Source organism: Microplitis demolitor, chromosome 6 (assembly GCF_026212275.2).
Source record: "Microplitis demolitor isolate Queensland-Clemson2020A chromosome 6, iyMicDemo2.1a, whole genome shotgun sequence".
NCBI lineage: Eukaryota > Metazoa > Arthropoda > Insecta > Hymenoptera > Braconidae > Microplitis > Microplitis demolitor.
In genome coordinates, this window is record NC_068550.1 from 21,955,557 (window position 1) to 21,971,131 (window position 15,575).

Genomic DNA, 15,575 nt, shown 5'->3' on the forward strand with positions numbered 1-15,575 from the left:
TACCTAGTATGATGCAAAATCATAACAAACATTTTCATAAAATTTCAAAAAAAAATTGTATAAAAAAATTTCAATGTACTTGGTGTGCTTACAAAAGAGTAAAAAAAAGCATGGTTGATTTTATAAGAAATTAATTTTGCTTGAGTACATGTAGTAACGCACACCAAGTACATTGAAATTTTGTAATACAATTTTTTTTTGAAATTTTATGAAAATGTTTGTTATGATTTTGCATCATACTAGGTACTTAGTATTTTTTCGATTTGACTTTTTTTTTGTAAAAAATAATTTTTTTTTTTACTTTTAATAAATTTTAAACGTGTACTTGACGCGATGTTCTACAGAGAATCTGCTTTTGGTAGGATACAATTTAGCTCAAAGAATTGAAAAATAAATAAAAAAAATTCATATTAGTTAGCCTTGAAATAAAAATTTACTTATCGTAGTCGATGAACAAAACAAGCTAAAAGAATTAACGAAAAAAAAAAGTTTACATTAGTTAGAACCAAAAAAAGTTATTAGGTTGATCAGAAGTAATAACTTTTTTTTTTCTTTAAAAATCATAAATTTTTTATCAACCATAAAAGATTCATGTTAAAATTTTTATGGCATAAAAACCCATTTCACAAAAGTTCGGTGAACGAACTAATATTTTTAGTTTATAAAAAATTTGTCGCAGGATTGAAAGCGAATTCGCAATGTGTAACTTATAAGTATTGACGATAAAAAGATTTGGTGATGGGGAAGAAACGGCGAAACTTCAAAGCCATTTAGAATTTGGGAAGATTTGGGTCTCGAAAATTAACGGGGGTCTGTACAGAAACGCAAGTTGCTTACAAGTTTTTTTAGGTAAAATTTTGTCACATTTTTAACCTGTGGCTTAAATTCTAAGATAAAATTTGCAATTATAAAAAGTAGAAAAAAAATTTTTCGTAAGGAATGGCGACTCATCGAAACCATTCCCTTGACTATAATATAAAATTTGAAAGATTGAAAATCAAAGAATTTTTTATAAAGAAACAAATTTGAAGAAGCGAATGATGAATCTTCAAAATCATTCTCCAATTACAAATATTCAATTTATAAGCAACAAAATATAGATTTTTTTTTTAAACTATAAGAAATAAAAAAAATAATTACCAAGTTTATGATATTTACCAACCAAAATTTATAAACAGTCAATTCAAAAAATCATATATTTCTTGTGTGAAATGAGCGAATAAACTAATTGGATCTGGTTTAGGCGAGGTGAATTAAACAATTAAAAATTACACAGATTTTATCAATAAATAAATTATAGATTTATTTACACTTATTTACACTTAAAATTATGAGAACTTATATTGAAGCGAATGCGACTATAATTAACACGCGATAGCGAATGCAACTCAGATAGTTTATTCACCTATAAATTGACACGTGGTCAGTAGCGGTTAACTCAACAATAATTAATTAACAATTAATTATTGGCGACAGAAAAGTTTATTTATTCTCAATAAATAGCAGCCTTGATATACTGTCTAAATATTGAGGATAATTCAGCGTAGCGGTTTTAGTTTAGTATCACACAAGAAATAATAAGCGAAGCGGTTCAAGCACGAGGTTGCACGTAGCAAAGACACGTTGTAGAATGAAAATTGGTAGCGTCGTTGAGTCGTCGAGACGCTTGGTGTCGACGTGGCAGCCTTGCTGCCTATAACGAATTTTCCCATTGGCTTAAAAGCGCGCCAACAGGAAGCGAATTTTGTGATTGGTCAGCTTGTAGCGGGTTCTCAGGACGTCTTGACACGATCCTGAGTTAGAAATAGTATGTGCCGGGCCCAAATAGCGAGTGACCCGGCACTATTCTGACCTTCAGTTAGTAGCGAGCTCGGCTTCTCCCGAACCGAGCGGAAATGCACGAAGCTTGATTTAAATTAATCAAGCTCGTGACTGAACATTCTCCCCAGCGCTGGCGACTGTGTCGACTGGATTGTCTTCTGGAGAGTGCACTGGTAGTACACACAGCTTAGCGATTGGTCGTACAAGTTCCGTGGTAGCGGTCTTCAGCGTGACTACTCGAGTCAGGCCATCTCTGCCTGGATGTAATGCGAGTACTCGAGCAAGCGGCCATTTTGATGGTGGGAATCTTTCATCAGTCAACAAGACTAATGAACCCACTTTGATGTTGTTTTGCGGATTATGCCACTTCGAAATAGATTGATGACGTTGCAGGTACTCTGATGACCATCTACTCCAAAATCTCTGGAACATTTGTTGTAATTGTTGCCAGCGTGACAACGTAGCTGAATTATTTTCCAGTAGCGAGGGCCCAGGTACGGCGATTAGTGGTTCACCGATGAGAAAATGTCCAGGAGTTAGAGCGGTTAAATCTGCAGGATCTTCAGATAGAGGAGCGATCGGTCTTGAATTTAACACAGCCTCAATTTGTGTTAAGACTGTAGCGAGTTGGTCGTAAGTCAATAGCGATTCACCAATAGTTCGTATGAGATGGAACTTGATTGACTTTACGGCTGCTTCCCACTTGCCACCAAAGTGGGGAGCACTTGGTGGGTTGAACTTCCAGTCTGTGCCATCTGTAGCGAGTAAATACTGAAGTTCTTTTAGCTGTCTCGATCCTGCTGCGAATTCTTTCTTTAGCGTGGCGTCTGCTCCTACAAAATTTGTACCACAGTCCGAGTATAGGATACTGCAGGCGCCTCTTCGACTAGTGAATCTTCTAAATGCTGCGACGAAAGCGTCAGTAGAGTAATCGGTGACAATTTCAATATGTATAGCGGACGTAGCGAGACATACAAACACAGCGATCCATCCTTTATAGGTTTTGGCACCTCGACCTTGGAAAGTCTTCAGTGTTACTGGCCCAGCGTAGTCTATTCCAGTGTGTAAGAATGCTTTAGATGGTCTTACACGAGCGGATGGCAATTGTCCCATTAATTGTTGTGCGCGAACACCTCTATGTCTCGTGCACACGACGCAGCGAAGAATGTGTGATCTGACTGGAACTCGACCACCTTCTATCCAGACAGATCTCCGTAGATCAGCGAGAGTCAATTGAGTTCCCCCATGGTATGTTCTTCGATGCGAATGATCTATCAATAGCGTACTTAAGCGTGATGACCTTGGTAAAATAGCTGGATTTTTCTGTTCATCATCCAGCAGCGAATTCTTCAAGCGACCGCCAACTCTGAGTACTCCGTTGTAGTCGACGTAGGGAATCAATTTAGCGAGATGATGACTTCGGTGTAGAGAATCACCATCCTTCAATAGTTTCAGCTCTTGCGAATAGTACTGACTTTGAGTATACTTGATCAGCAAAGTCTTAGCGAGTTCCAGGTCAACTGTAGAGAGTGGTGTGTCCAGTGTGGACTGTGGCACTTTTTTAAATTTAGCGATGGCACGAAGACAGATTCCAAGCGTGCGAAGTAAAGGTGACAACTTAGAGAATTTTTCTAGTAGCGTGTATAGCGGGTGTGAATCTGCCTTGAAGATGGTAAAAACCAGACCTGGACGTTCTTCAAGATGTGATACCGTCTGCGTAGGGATATCAAAAGATGGCCAGTTATCTTTTGATTGACTGAGCCACTTTGGTCCCGTCCACCATAGCGAATGCTGTTCTAGTTTGGCTGCTGTTAAACCTCTTGAAGCGCAGTCAGCTGGGTTAAGTTTTCCAGGAACAAAATCCCAGTTGACACTTGGTAGCGATTCTTGAATCTTGGTAACTCTGTTGCGAATGTAGACTTTCCATCTAGCTGGGTTGTTTCGTATCCACGTTAAGGATACAGCGGAGTCTGTCCACATGAAAACTGGAACGTTTTCAAGTTTCAAAACCTTCTTGACGTAGAGTATCAGTTGAGCGAGTAAGACAGCGGCATTGAGCTCCATTCTTGGTATAGTTATAGGCTTCAGTGGTGCAACTTGTGTTTTGGCACACACTAGCGAGATATTGGAGCTTCCAGTAGCGTCAGTAACTTTTAGATAAACTACAGCAGCCATAGCGAGTTGTGAAGCGTCAGAGAATCCATGTAATTCAATTGATACACCATTTTTAACATGATTCCAGCGAGGTATCTGAATCTTCGAGATCTGATGTAGTTCATCTCGAAACAAATTCCATTCTTGAAGAAGCGACGGTGATAGCGTAGCATCCCAGTCAAAGTTCTGCAGCCAGAGCTTCTGCATGAACATCTTGGCTCTCACGATAATCGGTGCCAAGAAACCCAGTGGGTCAAACAAGCGAGCAATTTCAGATAAAATTGTGCGTTTAGTTGTTGGTGATGCTTCTGGAAGCGAATATCCGAACTGGAATTTATCCTGTGTTGAATTCCAGGTTAGCCCGAGCACTTTTACTGTAGTATCCCCAAGCTCTCTTGGTGTATCTTCTTGGGTTTCACTTGGAGCGACTTGAGAAAGTAATTCAGTTGAATTACTTGCCCACTTGGCAAGCGGAAAACATCCTGTGGCGCACATATTTTTTGTGTCGAGAGCAACTTGGATTGCCTCAGCGAGTTCATCTGCACCTCCATAGATGTCGTCAACGTAGCGTGTATTAGTTAGCGGTTCGACAGCCTTCGGAAATTTTTTCCCTTCGTCTTCAGCGAGTTGTAAGAGTGCTCTTCCAGCGAGATATGGAGCCGATGTTGTTCCATAAGTAACAGTAGCGAGTGCAAATACTATTGGGATGTCATCTTCGTCAAACCAGAGTATGCACTGTAGATGATGATCTTCCTTGTCAACTGCAATCTGACGAAACATTTTTGTAACGTCAGTAGCGAATAAATAGCGATGGCACCGAATGCGAATAAGTACATCACTGATGTCAACTTGGATCTTTGGGCCCACATGAAGTATCTCGTTGACAGATACGCCAGATGTAGTTTTCCAGGACCCATTGAATACCACTCTGAGCTTGGTGGTAGTGCTCTGCTCTTTCAGAACCCCATGATGAGGCAACAGGTAGCTGTTCGGTGGTAATTCCTTTAATTTCAGACGTTTCATGTGCCCCAAGTCTTCATACTCCTTCAGGAAGTCGAAGTACAACTTCTTGTAGACTGGATCAGCTTCCAGTCGTTTGCGAAGACGTAGTAAAGCGTATTGTGCAGCTCTGAGCGAATCACCCAGTTGACTTGGCGAAGATTTAAGCGGCAAGCGAACGACATATCGACCATCAGACTGTCTGTAGTGTGTATTGACAAAGTGTTGTTCACACTCTTCTTCTTCTTCAGTATAGCGTGTAGCGAATTCTGTCTGTGGCTCTTCTTGGTACCAAAACTTGGTTAACAAGTCTTGTAGTTGATCATCAACAGCGACATGATGACCATGAGCGGTCAATTTTGATGTAGCGGTGTCCACAGATCCATATATGATCCAACCAAGTGATGTTGACTGAGCGATTGGGTCATTTTCACTTCCTTTTCGTATTTTAGCGTTGATTATATGTGCAGCTGGTGCTGCACCCAGAATGATGTCAATAGGTCTTGATGTCAAGAAGTCTGGATCAGCGAGTTGTAGCCCAGTTATATGCGGCCATTTCTTCTTCTTAGTTAGCGTAAATGACGGTAAGTTTACCGTCAATAGAGCAAGCACATGAGCTTGGATGGTAATAGAAGCGTTGTTGTGTAGCGAATGCAGCGTCATCTTGCATGACCCAAGCGAATGCCCAGCTGACACATTACCAATTCCACGTAATGGTACAGCTGCTTTACTGAGTTGAATATCCAGCTTCTTGATTAGCGAATGCGTCACAAAGGATAACTCCGATCCTTGATCAATAAGTACACGGGCTGTACATGTACTTCCTGTTAGCGAATTCAACTTAACAATAGCGGTAGCGAGTAAAACATTGAGCGAATGAGCTGAAAGCAGACTAAGTTAGCGAATTCAAAACAAAAGTTACCAAAATTGGAACTATTTGTTACCTGGGTCAGCTACAGGAGCGTCCTGTGCTGGTTTAGCGGCAGCACCATCGTCAAGATGAGTCGACGTGTGATGTGGCTGATCACAATGGCGGCACTTCTGCTTAGTCCTGCAGTCAGCGTAGCGATGGCGTCCCAAACAGTTAAAGCATAAGCGGTAATGCTGAACAATCGTCCTTCGGTTCAGTGGCGACGCCTTCTGGTAGCTGGGGCAAAATAGAACGAAGTGCTTCTCCCTGCAGATTGGGCACATGCCCGGTTCACTCGTACGCTCCTTGGGAGTGAAAGCGACGTAGCTAGCGGAACCGGTGGATGTAGATGGCGTTGATCTAGCAGGAGTAGCGGATTTACTGCTCCCAAACTTAACTTGTTTGGTTGTAGCGGCTGACTTAGCGTAAGACTTTGGTGATAGTGGTCTCTCACTGGTACTCTTAACTTGCGTTGAGGTTATTTTAGCGCCAATCTCTGAGTTTTCCCACGCACGAACCTTGGCCTTGAGCATATCGTGCAGCTGTTGGTAAGTGGGAAACTCATTGGATAACCCAAGCGAAGCCATCCATTCCACCCTCAGATCTGAAGGCAAGCAGCGAACAGTCAAACGAATTAAAAAGGGGTCCAACTCACCAATTGGAATTCCCAATGCAGCGATAGCGTCCAGCGATTTTTTGTTAGCGAGTAACAGTGCGTCCAAATCAGCAGCAGAGTGTGAAGTTAGCGGTTGGCGATCCAGCAAATCATCGATATGCATATCGAGCAATCGACGTGGATTTGTGTAGCGAGTATTCAGTAATTCCCAAGCGGGTTGGAAAGCGTCATCAGTGATCTGTAGATTAGCGAGTAGTGCAGCGGCCTCACCTTTTACCTGCGTCTTCAGGTAATGCATTTTTTGTGACCCGGTTAGCGAATCTTCATTAATAATGAGCGAAGTAAACAGGTCCTTGAACGAGTCCCACTCGTCATAAGAACCCTGGAAGGTTGGTAGTTTAATTTGCGGCAAGTTGGATTTATGCGCGCCTCCAAAGTAAGCGGTCTGATCATGATTAGCGGGCTGGGTTTCATGAGCAGGTTCTGGAGCAGGTCTAGCGGCGCTGAGTCTCACTCTGAGCTCTGTGTATATGAGATTAGCTGTACCGTATGCATTACCTGTGTGGTATTCATTTTCAACGATCTCAGGTACATCGTCGAATAATCTCTCATGAGTTGTGTTGAAGCGATTCCACAAATCATTGAGAATAGCGAGTTCAGCATCAATAGCGGCGGCACCTTGGTTAGCTAGTACAGCGTCAGTTAAGCGAGCAGACATATTGCGCATCGTGTCGATGCGGTTCATTTGAAGAGCGACTTGAGCTTCGGCGGCCATCTTGGTTTGACGTGGCACACAAAATGGACGCGATGACGTGAACCCGACGCTAAGTTTTCGATCTTTTTTTTGATTAAGTGTCCTTTTTACACCGGTGTGTAAAATAGATCACCCTGGGCAGCACTCTAGCAGTGCTCAGCAATGCCCACGGCACTTAGCGATTTTCACGACACAGAGCTGACACTACACTTTTTCTCACAATTTTTTTTTTTTTTTTTAAATAATTTTTAATTGTTTAATTTTCGCCAGATCCGGCTCGAAGGACCAAAATGTGAAATGAGCGAATAAACTAATTGGATCTGGTTTAGGCGAGGTGAATTAAACAATTAAAAATTACACAGATTTTATCAATAAATAAATTATAGATTTATTTACACTTATTTACACTTAAAATTATGAGAACTTATATTGAAGCGAATGCGACTATAATTAACACGCGATAGCGAATGCAACTCAGATAGTTTATTCACGTATAAATTGACACGTGGTCAGTAGCGGTTAACTCAACAATAATTAATTAACAATTAATTATTGGCGACAGAAAAGTTTATTTATTCTCAATAAATAGCAGCCTTGATATACTGTCTAAATATTGAGGATAATTCAGCGTAGCGGTTTTAGTTTAGTATCACACAAGAAATAATGAGCGAAGCGGTTCAAGCACGAGGTTGCACGTAGCAAAGACACGTTGTAGAATGAAAATTGGTAGCGTCGTTGAGTCGTCGAGACGCTTGGTGTCGACGTGGCAGCCTTGCTGCCTATAACGAATTTTCCCATTGGCTTAAAAGCGCGCCAACAGGAAGCGAATTTTGTGATTGGTCAGCTTGTAGCGGGTTCTCAGGACGTCTTGACACGATCCTGAGTTAGAAATAGTATGTGCCGGGCCCAAATAGCGAGTGACCCGGCACTATTCTGACCTTCAGTTAGTAGCGAGCTCGGCTTCTCCCGAACCGAGCGGAAATGCACGAAGCTTGATTTAAATTAATCAAGCTCGTGACTGAACATCTTGTCATTAAAATTTTTATTAAAAAATTATTTTTTTGGCAATACATCAGTCACATTAAATTTATTTCATTTGCCTTTATTTATTTCTTATAACTTTTTTAATGCAAGCTAAATAATAAAATATCAAAGCCCCTGGAAAAATATTAACATTCAAAATTTGAAGTTGGAATAAATATGTATTCGCTTAAGCGTAAGTAATTACTCACTTGAGATTTTTCTGGCTTAAGTGTCACAAGTTATCCTCAATTTTACTACCAGTTCAGAATAATTATCCAGTTGAAATTTATTTTCTCTTATAGTTTAAATTACAATTAAGCTTCAATTCGAATTCATAAGTTTCCTACTGTTAATTCAAAAGCTTGACGGAAAAATAAATAAATTATTTCAGTAGATTAATTTCAAATGAGATGAAAACATAGAGACTCTTTACTTGAAGTCAAACTGATTATTATGTAAAATAAATTTTATTGCAATAAAAAATATTTGTAGTTTGAAAACCCGGTACGCGCCGTATAACAATTCGCCCTATATCGAACCACGGACCTGGCTATTTGTTAACGCGAACAGTGGCTGTTTATTCAAAAAAAGAATTTACATTTAATAGAAAAGTGTATTAGTAGTTTTTTAAAATCGGCGCACAAAACCCTAAATTTGCTCACGGGAACCAAGCTACCGCTTGACCAACAACGATCAACGTAGTAGTTGACAACAGGCTCGAATTGCCCACAGGAGCACACTTAGCCACTGTTTTCCTGTTTTAATAAAAGCTAAATGGAAGAAAAAATAATTAAAAAATAAAAAATGACTATCGCGACCAGAGCCTTCGGTGGCTCTAATAATAGCAGTAAATAAAATTACAAAGATGGTAGAGACCCGAGACGCTGCCAACAACAGCCAGTTGATCTCAATTAATAAGTTTAAAACAATTAGAAATTAAGGATTTATGTTATTTAGTTTATTTATTCCTATTATGTATGACATGGTAAATTTAAATAAAGAAACTTTAAACAAAAAAAAAAAAGGTTCGATTCCCGGTACCGGAATATTATTTTTTTTTTTGTGACGAATTACGAAAAAGCTATTAATAGAAAAGCTATTAATAATTTTTGATTTTTTCAAACAATTATTTGGTGTACTTGTCATAAGGAAAGTTGAGTCTCTCTAACAGACGAAAGTCTCCTGAAATTTCACAAATATATCAATAAAATTATTCATATCATTCACAGTGTGGTAAAATTGTTGAAGTAGCCAATAGCCAGCTACTATTAAAAAATCAACTAAATGCGAACGGAATATTTTAATATTGTTAAGTTTTGATATTCCATCGTTGGCAATGCTAAATATTTTGTCTGATGCAAATATTTCAGGGATCGATGATTCGGTAATTCTATTGGATCGCACGTACCGACGAAAAATTACAACAATACTCACTGTGTCGGTACCTGCGAGCCAATAAGAAAGCTAGAAGTAGTAGAGGGGATATTTCCTTTGCTGTGATTGGTGCGCGTGTACCGATAGAAAGTAATTACGAGAAAATCGTCACGTCGGTAACTGCGAGCCAAATTTAGTCGTGGAGGTGGTAAAGGTCAGAGGTTACTTAATGGTCATACATTCATTGTAGGTCATTTCCAACCGACAACTTACTTTGTACGTCACGCAAAATATTCAAGTTTTTAACTTCACACGTCAAGATGAATTTCATTAATTCAACTGGCCACACGTTTAAGCTGACTAAAATCAGCACGAAGCTATACACGACAGATTCAGGAGCTGTGGAGGTTGCAGAGTCATCCCTGTATCCGAGGACAGACATCCAGGAAACATGGAGTTTCCGTATGGAGCTAAGCCACGACCGGGAAGACAACTTTTGGCTTTCGTTGGGCATCCAACCGTCCAAGTCCAAGGACCTCAAGACGAGATACACCGCCCAGTGTTTCGCCCTTGACTTGCTCGGTAACCTGACGACACTCACCGACCAGTCTGCTCCTTTCAAGGCCTACGATGACTACATACACTTGGGCAACTGCATCAGACGACGTGGCAGAGACGACTTCTGTGGCATATTACATGAAGCCAGCGATGAAGTATATATCATGGTACAGGTGAAGATACTTTCTAATTAGATACTTAAGTTCTGACTTAAGTTAAAAACGGCCCTTTTCAGGGCCACCAAATTTTTCATACGTAAAGAACAATTCAAGTTTACACCTAAGAATTCAATCCTTGCTTCCATACTCTTTCAATATTTATATTTATTTAGTAAGTGGCTAAACAACAAGTACAAATTTTAATATTTACTAAATTATGATTTTTTATACATTTCGAGTTGTGCATATATTTATTTTTGCCTCACCATAAGTCTCTTATTTTAACAAATAAAAGTATTCCAACTAAGTATTTTTATTGACTGTTTAATGTTTACAAGAGTGTAAGTTTTATAGTTTTACAGCTTTAAGTAATTATTTATAACGCAAAATAATAACAATATTGATTGAGTCGGTATCGGCTAACCAATAAGTAGTAGAAAAATATCCCGGGTTGTGAAAAAAAAGTTGTCATCACGACTTTATAATTTGGTTTTCATGTTATTTTGAGGAAATCTCAAACGAAATATGTCTTTCGGCAGGAATTCTTTTTATTTCTATGTACAGATTTTTTATAATTGGATACTGAAGTTTTACACTTTGAGTTGGAAATGGCTCTTTTTAGGGCCACTATAATTTACGTTCGTGGATAATAATTTAAGTTCTATAACATTTAACTTACATCAATGCTCCGATATTTTTTCGCAGTAAATGTTTCATTGTTTTAAATGACTGACAAAGAATTACAATTTTTTGATTTTTGTTAAATTATAGTTTACACTTTAGTTTATAAATATATTTATCTTTAAGTACAGAGACGATAGATAAAAATTCTGCAGACTAGGTTAAAAAATTTTTTACTAATTGCCGTAAAATTCAACAAAAAAAAGTTTCATGAATTTGTTGAGTCCAATGGGAAAGGATAAAATTAAAGATGGGTTTTATTGGTATTGGGAAATTTTATTTAAGGGAATTATACTCTGCAAGAAAAAAATTTTATGTTATTTGTACGGAAAAAAAATTTTGTATTTCTTATGACTGCTTATTTAGTATAATTTGAAACTTGAAAAGAATAGACGTATAAAAAATTTTGGGGGGGGGGCCCTGCATGAACAGGACCCCAAAAGCTCAAGAACTTTCTCCATGTGAGCCAGGCGCTGAAAAGAGCCGTTTGGTTTTAATTTGGTATGGTTTTACGTATGGGTATGGTTGTTTTTTGTATAATTTACTTAAAATCAAAGTCAAAAAATAAAAATAAAAAAAATTATGGCAGTTCACCTTGATATTGGATTGATTGAAAAACTCTTCGTCGTAATAATAAGGCGCTGAAGTCCCACTTGACGTCAATTATATTAAGAATAATTTATTTGATGTAAGACCTGACTGAAAAAATTAAAAAATTAAATATTAGTTTGCCCTGAAATGAAAACATTTAAATAAGTATTTTTCAATACAATGAAGCGCTGAAAAGTGTAATTTTAAGTCAATTCTATAAACAATAATTTATTTAATATAAGATTTAACTGAAAGAATAAAAAAAATAATAATAAATATTAGTTGGCCCTGAAAGGAGCGCTGTAAGCTGTGTAAGTTACAGACGTGTAAAAGAGTAGCTAGTGCAAAAATAAATGAAATAGTGAAAAAAAAAAAAGAAAAGGCAAGTAAGTTTAGAGTAAAAAAGGTGGGAGTGAAAAACGCCAAACAAGGTGAATAATAAAAAAAAAGAAAAGCTGTGGCACGGGAAAAGCAAAAGACGCGGAAACCAAAAGGTAAAAGCAATCCGGGTTTTGGCGGACATAGAGGAATTGGCGGGAGACAAGACGAAGGAAAAAAGTGACGAGGAACGAGAGGGCAGCACATACAAAGAGATGACAAGTGACGAGGAAAGACATGAGAGAGGTAAAACGAATGGCGCAAGCGCCGGGATGACCAAGAGAAGGAGGGGAAGGTCGCGCAAATTCAAAAGTACAAATTCAGCGAGTAAAAGAGACTACGGTATGAAAAATGGAACGTTAGAAAAATTTGTGTTTAGTCAGATGGATATAATAAAGGCAAAAGCAAAAAAAGGTAGAAAACACAGACAATATAAATGAGGTAGGAACAGACTGGTGCAGAGCCGGATTTCAGCTAGCGAGAACACCGGCAAGAAACAGTAGAGGAAGTCTGCAAGTTGAGAAGGACAGTAATGAAGAGGCGAAAGAGTTAGATATAATCGAGACAATCAACGATAGGAAAAACAAACAGAAAGATGAAGTAGGAAAAAAGACAAGAGAACAAGCAACGCAGACTGGAATGTCAAATTGGAGCCAAAAGCAGGAAATGAAGGATAGTGAAAAAAATTCAGAGGAAAAGATGTGGCAATTGATCGCAGAGATAGAAGACAGGGTAAAAACAAAAGTTGAAGAATTGATAATGAAATCAATGGAAGAAATAAAGGCATGTACAAGACAAGAATCCTCGAAGATAGGGGCCCAAATAATTAGGAGCAAATGTAAAGAAGACCAAGTGAAAAAGGAAAGAAGACACAGACAGGAAATAGAAAGATTAGAGAAGGAAATTGGTAAAAGAGAACAAAGCATAAAGGAAAAGGACAGAGTAATTAAAGAGCTAAGTGAAAAAATAAAAAAGGAGAAAGAAAGTAAGACGAACATACCAAATAAGACAAAAGCAACCGAGGAAAAAAAAAGGGAAAGCAACACGACAGTCAGAGTCACGACACAAAGAGACAAGGAAAGAGTAACAGTGGAGGAAGGCAGGAAAGAGGGCGATCAAGAGTGAAGGAAACAGAAAACGCGTGGGCGAATGAAAGGAATGTTCAAGAAATGAGGGAATGGAGCTTGGAAAATGAGGTGGAAAGATTCGTGAGCGAGGCGAGGAAAAGACAAGATAAGAAGGACAAAACAAATGAAGAATGGAGAAGACAAGAAAAAGAAAAGCTCATTGAAGAAAAGCCAAAAAAAATTAATGGAAATGAGCTGGAGGAAGAACTAAAAGACAGGAAGCAAAAAAGGTTAAAAATTGGTGAGGTATGGTGGTGTTGGAATGAAAAAAAAGGAGAATTGGAATTATGAAAGTGGGCGAATGATGAGAAAAAGGAGTGGAGAGTGGGTACAGAAAGAGACACAGAGGCCAAGGAGAAAGAGGACCAAAATAAAGGAAGAGAGCAAGAAAATAGAAGGAAAATATAGTTTTGGAATGTTGCAGGTATGAATAAGGTAGAAAAAGCTGCCACAATGATGGAAGAAAACGAGATTGTTGTGCTAGTGGAGACATGGGTAATGGAAGATAAGGTGGAAATAACATGTGAGAGGCTGAGCAAAGAATTCAAATGGTGGGCGAAGCCTGCGACGAGAGAGAAACAGAGAGGAAGAGCAAAGGGAGGTCATATTATTGGGATAAAAAAAAATTGCAAATTAAAATGGGAAGTCAGGGAATGGAAATACGGAATGATGTTGGAAGAAAGTAAGGAAAGTGAAAGTATAATCACAGTGTATAACAATGTAGGAATGAGCAAATTAGAAACGGAGCTAAGAAGGCAGATAGAAGAATGTGCAAACAGGGACGAAAGTGTGATGATCATTGGGGACTTTAATGCGAGAATCGGAGAAGAAAACGTAACAGGAGAGGACGAAGGCAGAGTGAGGAAAAAAAGAAAATCGAGAGACAAGACAGTAAACAGCGAAAGAAAAAAATTACTAAAGATGTGTGATGAGTTAGGACTCTGCGTATAAAATGATAGAGCAAGAGGTGATGAAGGTGGGGAAATAACTTACGTCGGGGGAGACGAAGAGAGTTTAGGATCAGTAATTGACCTAATACTAACGCTGGACAGAGGCGATGAGCAAGAAATAGAGGTAAGAGTGGTGGAAAGAATAGAGTCAGATCATCTACCAGTGTTGGCGAGATATAAGGTAAAGAGAAATGAGGAAGAGAGTAAGGAAGGAAGCTGCATGTCAGAGGAGGAAGAGCAGGAAGAAATTGGAGCAAATAAGCTGATCTGGAAGAAAGAAAAAATACAGGAGTATGCAGAAGCAACGCAGGAAGCACTGACAGAAGCAGTAGAGGAAAAAAACGAGCTTAAGTGGGAGGATATAAAGGAAATAGTAAGAAAAGGGGCTGAAAAAACGGGGATGGTGATGAAAGGAAAGAAGGACAAAGATACGAAGGAGAAAAAAAAGTGGTACAATATCGAGGGTAAAAAAAAAGAAAAGAAGTATGGAAGAAGCTCAAAGAATTCATCAAGGATAATAACAAAGAAAAAAAAAGAAATCTGAAGGAAAGCAGAAAGAAATATAGGGAAACAATCAAAGAGAGCAAGGAAAGGTGGATGATGGAAAGGTGTGAGGAGATAAATAACGCCAAAGACATGACAAAATGGTGGGAAGCCATAAATAGGTTCAGAGGAAGGAAGAAAAGAGCTGCAAGCAACAGCATAAAAGCAAAACAATGGGAAAAGCACTTTAGTGATCTGCTGAATGGGGAAGGCAATGAAGAATCGGAAGAAGAAGAAAATGAGCCGTGGAAAGGAGAAGGTAGTAATGAAGGATCAGAGGAGCCGAAGCTCGATAAAAACTTCAGCAGGAGAGAAGTGAAAGCCGCAATAAGAAAGCTCGGGAATCACAAATTTCCAGGGGAAGACGGGATGGCAGCAGAATTTATAAAGAACAGTGCACCAGATGTCATTGAATGGATAAGCGAAATTATAAATAGAATATGGGACGAAGGAAGTATGCCAGAATGATGGGACGCAGCAGTGATAATTCCGATTTACAAAGCAGGAGACGGAGAAAGAACAGAAAATTACAAGGGAATTTCGCTTCTAAATACAGGGTACAAGTTATTGACAACTATGATGACGGAGAGGCTAAATAACTGGATAGATAAAGAAAAAATTTTAAGGGAAAGTCAGGCGGGGTTCAGGAAAAAAAGAGGGACAAGGGACCACATATTTGTATTGAATAGTCTAATAAACAACAGAATGAAAAGGAAGGGAGGAAAATTATGCATCGGGTTCATAGACTTTAGAGCGGCGTTCGACACAGTCAGGAGACCAAAAATGAAGAGAAAGGTATGGAGGAAGGGGGCCAGAGGGAGAATGCACAGAATAATAAGAGAAATATATAAAAGAACATATTGTAAGGTGAAAGTAGGAAAAAGAAGACAGACAAAAGAATTTATAACAAGAAAAGGGGAAAGACAAGGGTGTGCGAT

General features: G+C 38.7%; 1 protein-coding gene across 1 annotated transcript; it reads left to right on the top strand.

The window, feature by feature from the left end:
* Positions 1 to 13,186: 13,186 nt before the first annotated feature.
* On the top strand, positions 13,187 to 15,105 carry LOC128668131 (cilia- and flagella-associated protein 251-like). Its single transcript, XM_053740301.1, has 3 exons — positions 13,187 to 13,374; positions 14,104 to 14,577; positions 14,760 to 15,105. The coding sequence occupies exons 1-3, from the start codon at positions 13,187 to 13,189 to the stop codon at positions 15,103 to 15,105; spliced, it is 1,008 nt and encodes a 335-aa protein (XP_053596276.1).
* The last annotated feature ends 470 nt before the right edge of the window (positions 15,106 to 15,575 follow it).